The 20,556-nt window shown below is 39.8% G+C and overlaps 1 protein-coding gene across 6 annotated transcripts in view; it reads left to right on the top strand.

The window, feature by feature from the left end:
• Positions 1 to 20,556, top strand: part of RAD18 (RAD18 E3 ubiquitin protein ligase) — a 91,684-nt gene that overhangs the window by 69,776 nt on the left and 1,352 nt on the right. For 2 of the 6 annotated variants that reach the window (XM_081528159.1, XM_081528162.1), the window contains 2 exons: positions 13,291 to 13,353; positions 14,781 to 14,859. The exons of 1 other annotated variant lie outside the window; for it this stretch is intronic. In XM_081528159.1, coding sequence (XP_081384285.1) covers positions 13,291 to 13,353; positions 14,781 to 14,859 — 142 coding nt within the window. Of the gene's footprint in view, positions 1 to 13,290; positions 13,354 to 14,780; positions 15,679 to 20,556 lie in introns of all 6 variants that reach the window. 3 more of the 6 variants (XM_081528158.1, XM_081528161.1, XR_014064787.1) reach the window with 2 other exon arrangements.

Raw genomic sequence — 20,556 nt, forward strand, 5'->3', positions numbered from 1 at the left:
AATGACATGTTACCTCCTTGATCTTTTCTCCCAAAATTCAATAACATCAGTCAAATTATGAGGAAAATAAATCAGACAAACTCCAGTTGAGGGTCATTGTGCAAAATAACCTGACCACCAGCACGCCTCAGAACTAACTGTCAAGGTCATCACAAACAAGGAAAGTCTGAGAGATTGTCACCATCTGGAGGCGCCTAAGGAGACGTGACCACTAAATGTAATGTGGTGTCCTGATTGGAATCCTGACACAGGAAAGGTTAAGGAAGTAAAATGAAGTGTGAAAGAAGATTTCTGTTTTCCTTCCTGTTGTCTTGTTTTACCGGCTTTGCTTTCTTGTACTAATATTTTTACTTTATAGAGTGATTTCACCTCAGAGGATGTGGCCCACCCAGCCTTTACCTTTCATCAGAAGAGAAAACATGGACGATTTGCAATAGGCCTCGTCTTCTTCAGTTAGCATTTTTTATTAGTGAATATATACTTATACAAGTGATTTGAATAGTGATCCTCCCAGAACAATGTGAAAGTACAGATAGTTCGTATCTTTTCTGCAGTTCTCACTGGCAAAGGATATTTGCTGTTACTTAATGAGGTTTTCTTTTCTTCTCAGACACTTCATGTTGACACCTTTTGGGTTATTTTTTTTTATCATGCATTTTCATTGGATGACCTGATGGACTTCTTTGTAGTAGCCTTTTACATTTTTGTTTTATAATACATTCATGCGTTTTCAGCATTCTGAGTCAGTCCTAGGTGGCAAATAGACTTCTCTGTTTTCACCAAATTCATGAACTGCCATGACATAAAGATCCTCTGTAAAACTACTTTGTGCCTTCAGTTTTCTGTCTGAGGAGAGAGTTTTACAGCCCCGCAGTGGATGATAACTTGTGTATCTAAACTATTTGTAGAAATTGGCAGTTCCTTCCGGGTTCCACACTTACCACATGATGCGTTCATTGTCATAGCTTATACAGTACCTGGTTGTCACCCAAGGTTTGGTACAATGACTGTAATGCTGAGAGTTTTGAGTTGGCGTGATACAATAATGCTTGCAGTTTGCTTAAGGTTGAAAAGTGTATTTCCCTTTTTAGTTTTTCAGACATTTTCTACAGTATAGAGGAATTCTTGTCTCATATGCTTCTGTGTGTGTTTGACTTGATTCATAAAACTCCAGTATAAGCTTGACCTGTTCAGAATTTAGTTCTTCATTTAAAAAAAAAAAAGGAGTAGATGAGAATGTATTTTTCAGAATGCTTGGCACAGGGTAAGTATGAGGCCTTGAAGGAACTACCATTTCCTTCTAAATGTTAGACATGCAATCAATAATTACTTTGGATCAACACTCCAAGACCGCCCAAATGTAGGCAGCCAGTGAGAAGCCTTCTCTAGTTTAAAACAAAATATCAGAATCAGAGTCCTTTGGCCTTGTTCTGGTGAATGAAATCGGATGGACTAGAAATGATACGTAATGTTCACATCAAGTTATTGGAGTTTTGTTTTTCAGTGAATTGATCACGTTTATAATTTGTTATAGTCAACTTGAAAGTGAAAGAGCATTTCTCCTGCTTTCTTATTTTATACCATCTGTGCCTTTAAATCAGCAGAACAGATGTTATGAGATTTCTTGGAGACCTGTGGAGCCTGGGAAAAAGGCACGTTAGGATAAAATACAAACATTTTCACTTTCAGAGGTTGAGAAATCACTCAATATAGTAGCTTCATATCACAGGTAAGGAAACGGAAGCCTAGAGAAGTGATGTGACTTATCTCAAGTCATTCACTGAATAGAGGTGAAGTCAGTAATTCTCAGTCCAGATTTTTGCCCATTACAGCATGAGTTACATCAGAATTTTTATCTTGGGCACCATTGATTCCTTCGTTAGTAGAATAGCACTTTAAGGGAATTATTTAAAATGTAAGTTAGACACAGAATGGCCATGTGTTCTGATTTCTCTGAGAGCAGCTGATTTCCACTTCTTGTCTTGGTCTATTAGAAGTATTCTGTACCACTCTCCCAGGTGTCTGGGTTTAGATGGTGGGTTTTATATAGTGGCCCCATTAGAAGGACATGCAGTGTTAATTTGCACTTCTTCCCTTGTTCTCTTTACTCCCCAATAATAGTCACATTCTAGAACATGGGTACATATTGAATTGCTGATTTTGCTTACTCCTATTGATTTTACCACATAAGTAGTACACATTGTTCTTATATCTCAGAGAGAGTCAGGCATTAAGATATGATGGGCCTCAAATGCAGAGGCTTATTATTTGTTTTAGGTAATTCTGCAGAATTCACTTGTAGAAGCCTTAAGATTTCATTAATATGTGCTTTTTACTATGCTTCCCTTGCCCTGGTAAGCACGTTTTGTGCTTACTTACATCTTGTTATTGGAGTATATAGTAATAATACAATAAAAAATTAAAAGTATGTATCAACATTAAAGTTTGGGATAAATATAGTTGGAGGGGATAATTCTCATACACTATATCATTTGGTCTGATATCTCATTTTTGTGGGAACGGAGACACAGGGCAGTTCAGTGTCCACTGCCTAAAATCTTGCTATATAAAATTCTCCTCTTCCCTGAACAGTTTGTAAGACTAGAGTTTTATGGCCTGAACTTTGACTTGATACTGGGTCTCTATGATTTGGAGGTTGGTATTGGCCAGACACCCCATGTTTGCACAGTTGAACGTGGGTCCTCAGGATGGGTAGATGATGTAGAGGCTGGCCTGGCTGTGCAGAGGACATGCTGCTTCCATCCCGAGCTTCACACTCTGCCTCTTAGACTAGCAAAGAAACTTGGAATCAAATGAATGCTTCCTAAGTGGTAGAGGAAATTTTCGTCTTTGAGATATTGTCTTGTAATTTGTTTCTCCTTACAAGACCGAGTATTGTAACCTGTTACTATATGATCTCCTTGTCTTCTAGTACTGGGGGTTTGTTTATGTTGGTCCTTTATGCTGTTAATAGTTGAGTCAGAACAAAATGAAGCATTATGATTTTGTCCCCGTGCCCCTTAACTTCAGATTTTGATTCAGTATCTAGTTGTAGCTGTGGAAATTTTGCTAATTAAAAAATTTTTTTCCTTACATTAGACTCTCACAGTTGGTGTCTTCTTTTTTCTTTTTCTTTTTTTCCCTTAAGTTAAACGTAAGCACACATGTTTGACTGTATTTTGAAATTGAATTTTTTTCCATAGGGCCAAGAGCACTCCGATGTTTAGAATTAACCTAATTTCTACTCCTTGAAAAAAAAAAATGTGATACTTTTCTTTACTTTTTATGAGAATTTAAAGTGATTGACCTAAAAAAGTATGATTCTCTCTTTAATACTATATTTCCTAACCCTTTTCTTGCCACATAAAAAAGATGCTATTTGTTGTCACACACTTTCATCAGTGAGATGATTGATGCTGGAGGCCAGAGGTGCTGCCATGGGCTTAAAAATTGTTTTGGCTATTCCAGGTCCTTTTGCATCCCTATGTAAACTTTAAAATCAACTTAGCAGTTGCTAAAAAAAGAAAGAAAAATTCTGCTGGAATTTTGATTGAGGTTAAATTCAATCTATAAATTATTGTGGGAACCAACTTAATTTATCAGTACTGATCTGATACAGTGTGGTCTGGTTTCTTTGGTTTAAAAGAATGACTCCAAATGCTGTGAAGAGTGGATGGGGATTAGAGGTGAAACAAGTGGCAGCAGGGAGACCAGTTAGGCTTTTGTCCACTCCATTCCAAGGTTCATGGTAGAGTGGAGTGGGACAATCATAGTCAGATTAGAAATAGGTGGGATTGGGGCTATATTTTGGAGATTGGATAGACAGAATGTGTAGGTGGTTTAAGACAGGAAAAGCTCAGCCTTGAGAATGAATCCTACATTTTGGCTTTGGCAGCTGGGTGCATGGTGGTACTTACTAAGTAAAATGAGAAATTTGAGAAAGGGCAGGAGAAAGTTTGTCTAGAGGTTGGAGTGGAGGGAGTGTTGGTAATCAGGGGTTTTGTTTTGGGCCTGTGAGATAACCAAGTAGAGATAAACAAGGAGGTGGAGGTAAGGGAAAAAGTCAGGGTTCGAGATACACATAAAGGCATGGTATTGGCTGAGAGCCAATAGTACGGGTGTGCAGAAAAAGAAAAAAGAACCTCGGACTGAACCGTCTCTCACTCTGACTTAGAAAGTAGAAACGTTTAGAAAAGACTGAGCAAAAGAGATTCAGGGAGAAAAAGACTAGTAGGGGGTGGGAAGAACTAGGACGTGGTGATGCCATGGAAGCTGACAGAAGAAAACAGAGGAGAAGTCAAATAAGACAAAACTGTGGGCTTGGGCAGCATGAAGATTTTGGCAGTGGTCTTGAGTGAAGGGTTCTCTGGAAGCCTGACTCGTGTGCATTGGGGGGAATATTAGGGATGACTACCGCCAGCTCTCAGGAACCTCTGCTGTGCAGGGTGGTGGAGATTAGGCCGGGATGTGGAGTCAGTGGGAATGTGTGGCTGAGAAGGGGACAGTGATGAGGAGTGGGAGCCAGTTGCCTGAGTCAAGTCCTAAGGGGGCATGAGGTGGGAGCAAGTGGAAGGGTCGGCCTTTGTTAGGAGCAGGGTTGATCTACCCATAGAAACAGCCAGGAAGACAGGTTCAGATGCAGGTGCAGCAAGTTCCTGCCGGATTGCTTTTATCTGTCCCCCTTCCCTTTTTAAAATTTTTGGCTGCACTGCATGGCTTCTATCTCAGTTCCTCAGCAGAGTGTTGAACCCCAGCTTTGGCAGTGAAAGCCCAGAGTCCTAACGTCTAGGCCACCAGGGAACTCCCCTGCTTTTATCTTCTTAATATGGTTGAGGCAGTTGCACGAGCTGAGAGTGGGGGTGGGTTGGCAGGTAGGCAATTTGAGGTGTGAGTCTTTTTTTTTTTTTTTTTTTTTTTTGAGGTGTGAGTCTTTGAGAGTGGGAAACAGAACATTTTGAGCCTAAGTTTTGTAGCATCACCTGATAGTGAGGATTGCCCATAGAGTAGATGCTTGCTCTGGAATTCTTACTCATCAACTAAGAAAAACTTCAAATATGTGTAACTTTCAAATATTAACTTAGAAATGTTTTTGACAATGAAAGAAGCCATGCTAATATATTTTCTTCTCATGTATAGAGGTTTAGTAGAACCTTTTAAAAAACGTACAAGATTTTTATATTCCTTTTGAGCACCTAGAGACTGAGAAGGAAAGGACCACAAACTCAAAAAAGAAAAATGGGCAAAAGTCTTGAACAGACAGTTTGCCCAAAGAGTAATGTAAATTATATCCATTTCTTACCTGTTAGGTTGGCAAACATCTTTTTTTTAAATTTATGTTTCATTTTTTAAATTTATTTTTAATTGAAGGATAATTGCCTTATAAAATTGTATTTCTGCCATACATCGACATGAATCAGCTATAGGTATACATGTGTCCCCTCCCTCTGGCTCCTCCCTCCCACCTCCCACTCCTTCCCACCCCCTAGGTTGTTGCAGAGCCCTGGTTTGAGTTCCGCGAGTCATACAGCAAATTCCCACTGGCTCTCTATTATACATATAGTAGTGTATATGCTTCCATGCTACTTTCTCCATTCGTCCCACCCTCTCCTTCCTCCCACTGCTTCTGTCCACAATAAGTCTACCATGTCTGCGTCTCCATTGCTGCCCTGCAAATAGGTTCATCAGTACTGTCTTTCTAGATTCCATATATATGTATGTATGTATATGCATATATATACCCCACAGCTTCTTTATCCATTCATCTGTTGATGGGCATCTAAGTTGCTTCCATGTCCTGGCTATTGTAAATAGTGCTGCAGTGAACATTGGAGTTATTCATCAAGTCATTGTTTATCATAACAGAAGGCTGGAAACCCCTTTGAGTATTCATCACTGGGGACTGATTGGTTGAACTCCAGTACATCTACACAGTGAGATCCTATGTGATAGTTCTAAAAGGAAAATCTCTGCATGCTGATGTGGAGAGATTTCCAGGGTATGTTTGTAAGTGAAAAGACCAGAATTCAGAATGGCATAGATAACATTCTGTTTCTTTTCTAAAAGGAGAGGAACTGGATATACTGATGCTTGTTTGGTTTTGCATAAAGAAATATCAGAAGAAAAAAAAAAACTATTAAGTGATTATTTGTTGGAAATAGAGGGGAACAGATTGGCGGACAGAGGAGGAAGTGAGACCTCTCAGTGTACATATTCTTATGTCATTTTGATTTTGAAACATGCAAAGATTATTAATCTACTTTAGCAAAAAAAAAAAAGAAGAAGTACTTTACAGTGAAGTTTTGGAAATCATCATCATCTTTATCAGTGTTATTATTATAAACTGGTTAATGAAGTTTGGTGATGCAGACAGTAAGGTAAGACAAATATAGTAATGGGATTTTGTAATTTAGGAGGCATTGGGATTATTAGGAAAACTGTTCTGTTCAAATTAAGAGAAAACAGTATCTAAGGAAAACATTGTCAAAGTAACTGATCTTAAAAAGTATCTTAGTATAATTCAGTGATAGCTTTGCTATTTAAAAAAATCTTTTTAATTGCTTTGGAAGGTTAACACATTTGTTTTTTAACTGTAAGAATGTGTTGTAGAATGAATTTAATGTTGCCACAAAATATGCATTTTTGTTGCTACAAAATATACTTTTTCCACTAATGTGCATTACTGTTTTGTATTTTATTACAGCCTTCCCCCTGAAGCTCTCCCCCTCCCCCCCAACATCCCGGGAACATTTCTGATCTTCAGAATACCCCTGAAAGTTAAATGGTTCATCTTGTTCCAGGTGGTGAATTTTAATTGTTGAAAGTTTTCAGGGAAAATGTGGGAACCTGGAATCATTTCCCCTTACTTTTTGCATTTTCAAAAGAACTTAAACTGGATGGTACATGAGATCTTCAGTCCTTCAGATGAATAGGACATTGTTCTGGGGCAGTGTTATCTTCTCCTCAGATACTATGACATCAAGTCCTTGAAATTTACATGTGTCCATCAGATCCCTGTACCTAGCTGTGCATCTTCTTTGTTCATCAGCTCAGTCATGGCTTTGTGCCTTTAGCAGGATGCCTGGCACATAGTAGATTATTGAATCATTGTCCCTGGAGTTCAATTTCCTTGATGATAAAACAAAATGATAGTGTTTGTGCCCTACCATTCTCCCTGGGTGATTCTGAAAAGCAAATGAGGTGATCAAAGATTGTGAAGTCTTGATAAATTGAACATAAACTTAGTTATGGTTTGGTTTCATCTCTTATTAAGTATTTTCCATGTATTTAGTGATAAATAAATTCTTTCTGGTATTCCCTTTTTCTTGTATCTGAATTTGAAGCTTTCTTCATTTTATCTTTTTCTAGATTTAGTGGAGAGCATGAAAACATCCCTCTGTTCTCTTTAATTTCTCTGAGCCTTTGTCTACCTGTCAGCTGGAGATGAAACCTATGGTTCTAATATGAATTAGAGCTAATTATATAATCTAGTCATCACAGTGATTTGTAGAAGTATTAATAGTTGCTAACAAAATGTTAATTATTGGTTTTGTCATTGAGTGATTTTTTTTCAGCCTACGATGTTTACTATTCTAATATTGTCGACCAACTGCTAAAATATTCAGCACATAAGCTGTTGCTTACCCTATAGAAGAGATTATTTGAAAAGGGGGTCTGAGAAAGGATTCGTGGAGCTGGTAGTATTTATTTAAATTCCTTGTCTGGTCGGCTTTTATGCTGTCCATCAGTCCTCCGGTGATTGGCCCTTAAAGAGGTTTTTTTGTTTTGTTTTGTTTTTAGTTGAATGTACTCAACCATGCTCAAATTAATGCCACAATTATGAGTGGAGACTTGGAGGGGGAGGCAGGAATTGAGGGAGAGTGGCTATTAGATAATAGAAAAATTCCACTTGTAATTAATATTTAATCCACAGGACTTTTATAGCAGATGTTTGCATTTTATCTACCCCACAGTACCCTGTGTACCTGCCATTGTGGATAAACATCAAGTTTTGATGAATTTGCACCCTGATGTCATAGAAACAGTAGAAATCGAAGATTAAAACAGCACATGGTTATCTGGTCTCCTAGGGCAAATTGAAGCATAGTGCTGAGGCAGTTATTAGGTAATTCAGACCCACATCTGGTTTATGAAAATGGACACAATATTTATTGAACACTTACTATGTGCCCAGCTGTATACTGAACATTCTATGTATTATATTGATTAATCTTTATAGTATTCCTGTGAACCATATATGGGCTTTCCTGGTGGCTCAGTTGGTAAAGAATCTGCCTGCAATGCAGGAGACTTGAGTTCAGTCCCTGGGTTGGGAAGATCCCCTGAAGAAGGGAATGGCAATCCACTCCAATATTCTTGCCCGGAGAATTCCTTGGACAGAAGAGCCTGGTGGGCTGTAGTTCAAAGGGTCACAAACAGTTGAAACTATATGTTTTTTGATCTGACTTTAGAGATGAGGATATTGAGCCTTGAAAAGATTAAGTAACTTGCCCAGAATTACATGCTAAGTGACAGAAACAAGACTGAAACCTTAACTTTGTCTAATACGTAAATCTGTGACTTTCTTCTGTGTAGTATAACCAGTTATACTTTTGCCAGAGGTATTTGGTATGTGACTTTTCAGCTTTGGTGTAAAATCTTCACTGGTAAAAAGTAATAAGATGCTATAAGAAAAATAAGCAAATAAATTATTTCCTTCACCTGATAAGATGTTATGCCACTACTTTTGATCAGAGAATGATAAGAATAAATTATAGAAAGACCAACTAGGACAAAGACCAACCACCAACCAGCAAACCAAAAATAGCTGAGCTTACACTTTTGAAGGTTTGAGCTGAAAATGAAATCTAAATGGTATGAAAAATTAAGTGTGGGCGTTTCAAATAGACCTACTAGGCTCTTCCCAAATAGGGGGTGGGATTCCATAGAATTCAAGATTTATATTGTTTGCCTGTGAATCTTTGTCTTGTGTATTAGTTTGTATAATCTATCCACTCTAGCCTTGTCTGGATGGTGACATCAGAGAGCGTGATTTCAATACCCTTCCACAGTAAGCTGTAACTTTCAAATTCCAGACTCCACATTCATCTGGCTTCTTAAATCATGATCTATTGGACTGTTTCAAATTCAAATTGTAAGGAATCTGAAGTTTACACTGAAAAAATTTCTAGTCTGAGAATTAAGCACTACAACTTTGTAGGCTTGTGCATGCCCTGACTCTGGGTATACCAGAGTGAGTAGTTATTTTCTCCTATGGAGGGTTGTTTAGATATCTTGAAAGTGTGTGAAAGGAATTTTTGATCTCCAAGCCATATTAAAATGACCAAGATTTCAAAGATACTAGTTATTGCTGTCTACAAGGAGGAGATCTGAGAGTGGCCATTTTAGCAACACTGCCATTTTTACCCAGTAGTCTCTTTGTAAAATCCTGTTTGTGAAACTTTGTTTTTAATTTCAGGAATGTGGCTTTTGAGTAGAATATAGTAAGTACATTACCTTAAGGGGCTTCCCAAGTGGCACAGTGGTGAAGAATCCACCTGCCAATGCCAGGAAATGTGGGTTCAATCCCTGGGTCAGGAACATCCCCTTGAGTAGGAAATGGCAACCCATTGCAGTAGTCTTGCCTGAAAAATTCCGTGGACAGAGGAGCCTGGTGGGCTGTACGTGGGGTTGCAAAGAGTTGGACAGGTGTGAATGACTGAGTATGCATGCACATTTTCTTCAAAAGGAAAGGACATTTCTGTCTGCTATTTTAATTGTATTAGTCAGCATCAACTCGCAGTTTCTTAGTAGTGGTGACTTGAATTGGAGCAGCAGATACAGCAAAATATGCTGAAACTTCATTTTAGGTAAACATCAGACCTCCCAAATTTTGTATCATTCAGTTTTGTGATTTGGTTATCATCAGGTTAGTGACAAGCTGGAATAGAAGGAAAGGTATGAGAATTGAAGAATTCAGTGAGCTGTGCGTGATGTTGGTCGGTGGTCACGAAGTAGCAGAGGAAGAAGAGATTGTAGACCACTTCTGAGATGTGTGTTTTGTACGCCTCCTCCACCATCTGTTCTCACTGAGGTAGTGCAGCAAAAACCTGTGAGGTTTGTGTCATTAATACACTGCAGATATTTTCCTTCAACAAATCAGTTGTTTGTGCTGGTGATTTGAAAGCCCGGAAGTAAATTGATCACAGACTAGTACGTTATTTGACAGGCTTGGCCACCCTGCTTACTTAGCTGGAATAGTGGGGATGCTTTGTAACCTTCCTGTTTAAAAAAAATTTATGTGTGTGTTGGGGGGAGGGTGTCAGCAAGAAGCCGACTTTACTGTTTTTCTAATGATGGGATACCTACAAGGACCCACAGCCATATGACCACCCCTTCCCCCCATTTCCGCGGGCTCGTGAGTTCTCCGTAGGAGCAATTTTGCCACCTAGTGGGTGGGAATTGCTTGGGGGATAGTGCTGGATGGCAAAAAAAAGTTTATAAACTCCGTGTATAAAGTACGTATTGATATATATATATACACACATACAATATGTAAACAGATATTGTATTATGGCATTAAAATTTCTTTTTTAAAAAAAAAAACTTTATTTTGCATTGAAAGTGTGAAACGTGTTAGTCGCTCAGTCATGTCTGAATCTTTGCTACTCAGTGGACTGCAGCCTGCCTGGCTCCTCAGTTCATGGGATTTCCCGGCAAGAATACTGGAGTGGAGTGAGTTGCCATTTCCTCCTCCAGGAGGTCTTGCGAACAGAAAGGTTTAAGGGGGGCAGTTGGATGCTAGCCTTCCCGAGTGAGTGGCTGTGTGGGTCTGTCTCTCAGGAAAGGAATAAAGTTGGTGAAATCTGCCTCGCATCTCCTTAAGGGTCTTCTGCTTTTCCCTCTTCCCTCCTAAAGAAAACTGTATTTAGCTACCTCTTTAATGGGAGAGCTTGTTATAGGCTTGTTTATACTAAGGTGAAAATGACTGATGATAAATTAATGTGTTGTTATTTTGGGAGACACTAGTATTTGAATAGGGGGCCATCCTCTGTGTAAAAGAGTAGTAGATGCTTAGGTACTCTGACACATTAGACCAGTGGTTCGCATCCCAGGGGCCTGAAAGAGTGATTGCAGTGGGCCTGCAAAAGCAGATGCATATCAGAACTTATCCATGGACAGAATCAAGAGTGTCTCACAAGTGCATGTACTACTGTTTCTTAAATTGTTTTATTTTTAATCTTTTGGCTGCGCTGCATGTCATATGGGATCTTAGTTCCCAAATTGAACCTATATCTCCTGAATTGGAAGCATGGAGTCTTAACCACTGGACCACCAAGGAAGTCCCCATACTATTTTTTAAATATATATATATATATATATATATATACATACATGGGCTTCTCTAATTAATAAAATATAAATTAACAGTATTTCTAAATTTATAATACTTCATTATTATGTATTTTCTCAATCCACAAATACGAGAATTATTGCTACTCCTGTATGAAGATCCTTGTCCTGAGTTGCACTCGCTGTGTTGGAGGGTCACTACTGTGGTGCGAATGGAGCCCCCCCACATAGGCCATTGTGCACACAAATGACAGTCAGGGGCGCCCTGCGCGTAGCTCCTTGAGGGTCTTCTGAAATGGGGAAACCCCTTGAGTAAAATATTTGGTACAGAGCTGTGTTTGTTCAGGAATCATAGGCAAACACTTCTTCAAAGCAGTTTGTCAGAAGTGGTTGAAAATGATTCATTGGCACTTTAAATCTTCATAATTTTTAAACTTTTGTTATCTGTGAGAACATCGCTAGAAATAAGACTGGCACTAACAGTTCCACACCTGTTGTGTCTTGCCTGAGAGAGAGTTATTCCTTTGTTTGAACCTTCTCTACCCTGAGGATTGTGATGACTGTTTCTAATTTGTCTCATACAATGCCCATGACATTGTGTGTCTTGGATGTCTAAAGAAATGCTTTTTTTATATTCATGTACATCTTATATATATTTGGTAGGCTTAAAGCCTCAAAACATTTTTCTTTTAAAGAAATAATACATGCCCTCTCTACTCTATTGATTTGACCCCTCTGGACAGATTGGCCAAGTATTACACAGCACTTTAGATTGCATTATAACAAATTACAGTATAAGTACAGTTCAAATTAATTACATTATACTTCATTTGATTACTTAAGTACAGTTCAAATTAATTACGTTGTACTTTGTTTGGTTACAAAGGGACTAACAGCCAGTAAGGAACTTAATATCTCTTGTGAATTTCATCATTAAAATGTAATTTTTAAGACATGCTTTGATCTTTGGTTACCATAAATTGAAATTAAAAAGGCTCATGATTATATTCCATTTGAATTCAGGTTTTTTATTAAGGGATTTATTTAAGCTTTAGTGATTTTTTTTTTTCATTATTATTGCTAATTAAGTTTTTTTAACACAACTTCTTTGAATTGATGTATAATAAATTGTAAATATTTATTTGTTTTTTAACTTTTTATTTTATATTGGGATACAGCCTATTAACAAGCAATGTTGTGATAGTTTGAGGTAAACGGCAAGAGACTCAACCATACAAATACATGTGCCCCAAACTCCCCTCTCATCCAGGCTGCCTCATAACATTGAACAGAATTCCATGTGCTGTACAGTAGGTCCTTGTTGGTTTCCATTTTAAATATAGCAGTGTGTACATGTCCATCCCAAACTCCATAATTATCTCTTTCCCCCATCCTTTCCCCCCAGCAACCATAAGCTCCTTCTTGAATCTGTGAATCTGTTTCTGTTTTGTCAGTTCATTGGTATCATTTCTTTTTAGATTCCACATAGAAGGGACATCATACGGTGTTTCTCCTTCTCCGTCTGACTTATTTTTCTCAGTATGACACCCTCTGGGTCCATCTGTGTTGCTACAAATGGCATGGTTTCATTCTTTTTAGTAGCTGAGTAATATTCCATTGTATATATGTACCACATCTTCTTTATACATTCTTCTGTCAATAGACATTTTAAACTGCAAATATTTAAAGCACACAATTTGCTGAGTTTGTCACATGTGTACTGGGACGTCATCTACACAAGAAAGATGATGGCCTGTCCATCACTTTCAAAGTTTTCTTGTGTCATTTTGTAGTCCCTCCTTGTCCACCACCTGCAGGTAACCACTGGTCTGCTGATTTGCTTTCTGTCACTGTAGATTAGGTCGTATTTTTTAGAATTTTATATAAATACAAACACAGTCTTTTTATTATCTGGCAATATTGACTTACATATCCTTTTAGTTCCAGTTCAGACATCATAAGAGATCTTCTAGAAGAAGAAGAAGCCTGGGAAGCATCACATAAGTGAGTTCTCATCATCACTAAATAGTCATGTACTTTAACCTGATAAATTATGGTTCTATACAATTGATTTGCAAACCAAAGAATATTTGTGCTTACTGACTTAAGAAAGTAATAATTCACACATCTCAAGATAAAGATTTCCAGTTCACTACTTGTTTCTGTATATTTCTGCTTAGAAATGGAATCCTAGCTTAGTAACTGGTTACTTGTCAGAAATTGTTCTTTTAAAGATAAATTGTTTTAGTGGGCAATTTACAGTTGGGACTTAACAATCAGGCCTTAAGCACTGGCTTAGAGTCTTTAGAAAACTTCTAATCCTTCCCTAAATGTTACTAGTCATAAGATTGTAGTTCATCCAGGAAGATTTGTTCCACTGCAGTTTCAGGAAGATCACACACCTCAAGTGGGCCCTCACAACTGCCTAGCACTCTTCCTGTTTCTGTGATGATTTCTTTGAATTGTTCTTCACAGAGATTATTTGCACCCTTGTCAGTTCTCAGTGGCTCGAGCCTAGCTGAAGACTTTGTCTCTTCTTTTGTAGAGAAAACAGAAGCCCCATTGTGTGGGAATCCTCACCCTTCCAACATCGAATCTATAAATCTGCCTGTTTTTGTACATATTTTATCCCTCCTTTTATAGTTCCTTCCTTTTATAATAAAGGGTTGTCTTTGTATTATAGAGTCCAGTTTCTCCTACCTCATTCCTGCCCTCTTGTCAGGAACATTACCTTTTCTCTCTGCTCTTGTTGAGATACTTCTGCTTCTCCCCTCCACTCCTTTCTCTCTCTCACTGTTTTTTTTATTTAATTTATTTTTGGCTGCACTGGGTCTTCATTGCTGTGTGCGAGCTTTCTCTAGTTGCAGTGAGCAAGGGCTCCTCTTCATTGCGGTGCTTGGGCTTCTCGTTGAGGTGGCTTCTCTTGTTGCAGAGCACAGTCTCTAGGCGCACAGGCTTCATTCCTCCACAGCACATGGGAATCTTCCCAGACCAGGGATTGATCCTGTGTCCCTTGCATTGGCAGGCAGATTCTTTTTTTTTCTCTCTTTTTTTTTTTACATTCTAAAAGAACTGATACTTTATTACAGAACATAATTCAAACTATTGTTGGTATTTCAATATATTCCTAAAGAGATGTTTAAAAAGAACTTTTGTACACCAGAATTGGAACAGCACCTATAATTCACTTTATGGCTATGAAAAGGCAGTCATCTTCCACTTAAAACTGTAACCAGTGATGAAATATACTTCAAGAATATAAACATTTGTTCTAACAATCTTTTAATATTGGTTAAAAACAGACTGTTTGTTGCTGATGGAAATAACTTTAATCTAATGTGCAAAAAAAGTAAAATTTGTACTTAAGATATGTAAGACCAATGCTTCTGTACTGTTTCACACTTAAAAGATCTTAAACTTATTGATTTCAGGAAGGACACTGCATCTATGGATAATTACGTGCTACTGAGAACCCAGAAGCTTGATGACACTCTTTTAAGTTACACAAATGTATCTGAAGAGGCATACCTGTTCTTGTCCTAATCTTGATCCTAAACAAAAATCCAGTTTCAAAATCATTTGGGAATTATTTTATTCTAGGAAATCTTGGAATTGTTGCAAATTTGCGAACCTTGTCTCTGAGAGCCAGATTCCTACATTTCCTTTTCTAACCCTGTCACCACTGGCCCAGCCCACAAATCCCGAGCTGCTGCAGAGTAGCAACACCCGATATAAGAGGAGTGAAAAAACTCAGCTCTCAGGCCACCAACATGGCAGGTGGATTCTTAGCCACTGTTCCACCAGGGAAATCCTCTCATTGGGTTTTCAGTGAGCCCGAATCTTTCCCAACTTGAAACCAACCAACTAAACACTTAGCCTCCCCTCTCACTCAGTTTCCTTCTGCAACTGCTCTTGTGTCTCTCCTGCCTTTCTCAGTAGGCAGCCTCTATTTGCACTCTGCATTCTTCATCTCTCGCTTACTCATCAACATCCTCAGCCAGGCCCATCAGTTCTTCTGAAATAGCCTTTACTGAAGTCATTGAAGACCATGCTGTGCTGTGCTGTGCTTAGTCGCTCAGTCGTGTCCGACTCTTTGCGACCCCATGGACTGTAGCCCACCAGGCTCCTCTGTCCATGGGATTCTCCAGGCAAGAATACTGGAGTGGGTTGTCATGCCCTCCTCCAGGGTATCTGCCCAACCCAGGGATCAAACCCAGGTGGCCAAGTCCGAAGAACAACTTGTTAGGCTGCATCTCCTTTGACTTCTTAGCAGAATCTGATGCTCTTGATGTCTTCATGTTTCTCAAAGCCTCTCTGGGGCTGAAAGAGGTAAATCTCTACCCTAAGGTCAGTTAACACTAAGTGGTAAGTGGTGGAGCTGAGATTTCAATCTAATATGTCAAAATTCAGCACTTTTGACCATTAAGCTAAATTGTGTGTCCCAAGAATGAGGCTCACTGTGCTGACATTTTGTAGTATGAATCACTGGGAGAATGGGAAAGGTATTTGGTGGCTCAAACAGTAGCGTTTTATGAATGTTCGAGATTGTGGCTGCCTTATTCTCACCTGAGCATTACTGAACTTTGAATTCTGGGAGAAGAGGCCACTCATTAGCTAACTCTTGTGCCATGAATCACCCTATTCATGCTAAACTAAACCCTCACATCAATGGCTATGACAAGCTTAAACCCAGAATTCCTGAGTCCAAGCCCATTTTTGGCAATGATGACCTACCTTTTAAAGTCATTACTATGAGAAAGCACTTAGAAAACAAATTCCATCACTGATCCTCACAGATGGTCATTGTTAAACCTTGAAGGATGTGAGTGCTCATCTAGTCCAGCCCTTTCATTTTATAGGGAAGGAGACTGAGCTCCAGAGAGGTAAGTTGACAAGGTCAGGGTTCACAGCTAGTTTAGTGGTGCTGCTGGGGTAAGAATCCATGCTTCCTGGTTTCAGCTGAATGTGCAACAGTTTGAACCAGCTTATGCCACAGTGCAGCTTTAGAAACAGAGTCAGGAAAGGACTGCACAGCTTTACTTCTCAACAAAATGTAATAGCTCTGCAAATACGCATCTTAAGCTTATAGGCCTTTTCATACTTTCTGGGATTCAGAAGAGATTAAGCAGAGGTGTCAAGAAGACAAAGAAAAACTGTACAAAACAGGTCTTTATGACCCAGATAACCACAATGGTGTGGTCACCCACCTAGAGCCAGATATCCTGGAGTATGAAGTCAAGGGGGCCTTAGGAAGCATCACTACCAACAAAGCTAGTGGAGGTGATGAAATTCCAGCTGAGCTATTTCAAATCCTAAAAGAGGATGCTATTAAAGTGCTGTACTCCATATGCCAGCAAATTTGGAAAATTCAGCATTGGCCACAGGACTGGAAAAGGTCAGTTTTCATTCTAATCCCACAGGCAAAAAAGAATGTTCAAATTACTGTACAATTGTGTTCATTTACCATGCCAGGAAGATTATGCTCAAAATCCATCAAGCTAGACTTCAGCAGCATGTGAACCGAGAACTCCCAGGTGTTCAAGCTGGATTTAGAAAAGGCAGAGAAACCAGAGATCAAATTGTCAACATCTGCTGGATCATAGAAAAAGCAAGGGAATTCCAAAAAAAAAAAAATCTATTTCTGCTTCATTGACTATGCTAAAGCCTTTGACTGTGTGGATCACAACAAACTCTGGAAAGTTCTTCAAGAGATGGGAATACCAGACCACCTTACCTGCCTCCTGAGAAACCCATATCCAGGACAAGAAGCAACAGTTAGAACTGGACATGGAACAATGGACTGGTTCCAAATTGGGAAAGGAGTACATCAAGGGTGTATATTGTTTATTTTACTTGTATGCAGAGTACATCATGTGAAATACCAGGCTGGATGACTCACAAGCTGGAATCAAGATTGCTGGGAGAAATAACAGCAACCTTAGATATGCAGATGATACCACTTTAATGGCAGAAAGTGCAGAGGATCTAAAGAGCCTCTTGATGAGGGTGAAAGAGGAGTGAAAAAGCTGGCTTAAAACTCAGCATTCAAAAAACAAAGATCATGGCATCCGGTCCCATCACTTCATGGCAAATAGATGTGGGAAAAGTGGAAACAGTGACAGATTTTATTTTTGGGGGATCCAAAATCACTGCAGACTGCAAAATTAAGACACTTGCTCCTTAGAAGAAAAGCTATGACAAACCTAGACAGCGTATTATAAAACAGAGACATCACTTAGCTGAGAGAGGTCTGTATAGTCAAAGCTATGGTTTTTCCAGTAGTCATGTACAAATGTGAGAGTTGGACCATAAAGAAGACTGAGTGCCAGAGAATTGACACTTTCAAACTGTGATGCTGGAGAAGATTCTTGATAGTCCTTTGGACAGCAAGGAGATGAAACCAGTCAACCCTAAGGAAGTCAACCCTGAAACTCATTGGAAAGGCTGATGCTGAAACTCCAGTACTTTGGCCACCTGGTGCAAACAGCCAAGTCATTGGAAAATACCCTGATGCTGGGAAAGACTGAGGGCAAGAGGAGAAGGAGGCAACAGAAGATGAGATGGTTGGATGGCATCACTGACTCAATGGACATGAGTTTGAGCAAGCTCCAGGAGATGGTGACGGACAGGGAAGCCTGGAGTGCTATGATTCATGGGGTCACAAAGAGTCAGATACGACAGTGACTGAACAATAACAACAAAGCTTATAGGTATTTTGTGGTACCATAAATGACATATTTGAGATATTAGTCCTAGAACATAGTATTTCAGTCTCAATACATTCTCCTAATTCCATAAATGATTGAGAGGTTCTTTTAGCAACACAATGCCCCATATAAAGCAGTATTTTCATAAGCAACAACAACAACAAAAAAAAAAACCACCCAAAACAAAACCCTGCTCTCTGTAGGCTGGTCTCAGGTTCTTATATCTGTGATTATTGATTCATCTTACCATTTGGAGCTACAGGATATATTTACATTGAATAGGATGAAAATAGAAAGAGAAATGGTCCAGGTAAATCATCTCATGTTTCATGTTTCCAGCTTTCAGTTTCCACATGAAACTGTGGAGGAAATGTTTCTGCCTCCAGGAGTCTGAGTCCCTTCTCTCAGACCTGTCCCCGCTCCACTGTCTCCTCCCTCAGTGAGCAGTGGTGTCAACAGTCCTGCCCACTGCTCCAGCCAGAAACCTAAGAATCATTGTCAACTTCTCACTTTCTCTTATGTCTCAGATGCAGTTGATTGCAAAAGCTTATGGATTATGGATTAGTTGTCCTCAGACTTAAATGTACATCAAGATCACTTGAAGGACTTGTTAAAGTAGATTATTGGGCTCCACTGAACCCCAAGATTGAGATTTTGGAGATTTGGGCTGGGGTGCAGGAGTTTGGATTTTAACACACTCCCTGGGGTTGGTGACGGTGCTTCTGGGGTCCCCTCATTTAGGAGCGGGGCTGTGGATGACCCCTGAACTATCTCTGTCAGTCCCTCTGTGTCACAGTCTGCATCAGACCTTGCTGTTTTCTCTCCGGCTTCCTGCCACAGCCGTCTGGCTGGCTGGCTGACTTTCTGCCTCTGGTCAGTATGCTTCATTCTTCCCGTGAGACCTGAAAGTCATCGTGTTCTCTGTGGTAGTTTAAAGTCCTGCGGGGACTCGTGAGCTATGGCCCCAGCCTGCCCGCTGGTTCCTGGACTGTCCCTCCCCACCCCTCTTTCCTTGTTACAGCCAAGCTAAACTACTCATCTTTGCTTCAGAGTCATACTGCCTCACACTGCTGTTGCTTCCACCTCAGTTGCCTTTTCCGCTTTCTTCATCCACACAGGAGTGTGATTCCTCCCTTGACAGCTCCGCTCGGAAACCCCTGACTGCTCCCCTGCTCCTGCAGCACTCTGTCTGCACTTGAACCCCGACTCGCTTCGTAGAGAGGATGTTTATTAGGCCCCGCACCTTGCACGGTGCCTGGGGGAGGGGAGTCTCATGGTGGGCACTCAGTAGGCATATGAGTGATTGAATATGCCAGTCAGCATTCTTTGGATCTGAACATACTCCCTGGTGGTTTCTTGCTATTAGTGACATGGCTTACATGGCTAAGAGCCTGTGAATGGATAAAGATTGCCACTTACAAATCGTTTTTTAACTCTTTATCTCTTGTGCTTTATCTTTTCGTGCCTTAAAAATCTTTTTTTAGCAAATAGCTTTTTCTAATATTATAAAATCAGAAAAGGAAGAATCATTTTCTCTATTGATAATCTGCATTTCATCCTCACCCCATGAGAAGTCATTTGCAACGCACTAACGAGCCCACCATATTTTCTAGGGGAGACGATTGATAATTTGGCTGTCTCTTTTTGGAGGAGGGGACTTTATTAATTGTTATTTATTAAGAACTATTATTAATGTGAACACATCATAAGTGTACAGCTTAATGGATTTTTCCAACTGAATACACCCAGGGTTAGGGTTAGTTTGGGTGCAGTGAATCATGCTCTCCCAGTACTCACACTCTCGAGGCCCACATCGATTCTGGACCTGGTCATGTGATATGAGAAGAAGCTTGGTTAGTGTTTGCACAGTGTGGCTTGTCCTTTCAGAATGCTCACCTTTTGGATTCTTACCCTTGGACCCAGCCCTTCGCTGTGAGAAGCCCACCCTGGGCATGGGGAGAAGACAATTGGAGGAGAACAGGGAGGGGGCAGCCCTCTCACCAGCCAATTTTCAAGTCAGCAGCCAGCACCAGTTTGCCACCAGACGAGTGAGCCTTCCTTAAAGTGAATCCTCCAAACTCAGTTCAGCTGTCCTGAGCCCTTCCCAGATCTGGAATCATGACCAAATAAACAATTGTGCTGTTTCCTGAGAATGGTTTGTTATGTAGTGGTAGATAAGCAGAAAGAATTGAACAAAAATAGTTTCTGTTTAGTTTTTTAATTGCCAAGTAACAAATCACCCTGAAACTTACAAGCTTAAACCACAGCCGTTTTATTTGCTTCTCATTCTTCAGTCTGGGCTGGCCTCAGGCTGCGGGTGGTCATTTATGTGGCACATAGCCCACTGACAGGGCAGATGGAGGCCATGTTCCACTGAGATGTCTGGGCTTCTCTCTCTTTCCATGTAGTCTGGGAGCCTGTTCTCCATGTAGTTTGGTCTCTACCTGTGCTCCAGAATCCAGAGAACGTTTGCTTTTGTCTTCCCACCTACTTGAATGGC

The sequence above is a fragment of the Giraffa tippelskirchi genome, chromosome 9 (genome assembly GCF_054371585.1).
Source record: "Giraffa tippelskirchi isolate mGirTip1 chromosome 9, T2T-mGirTip1v1.2.pri, whole genome shotgun sequence".
Classification (NCBI taxonomy): Eukaryota; Metazoa; Chordata; class Mammalia; order Artiodactyla; family Giraffidae; genus Giraffa; species Giraffa tippelskirchi.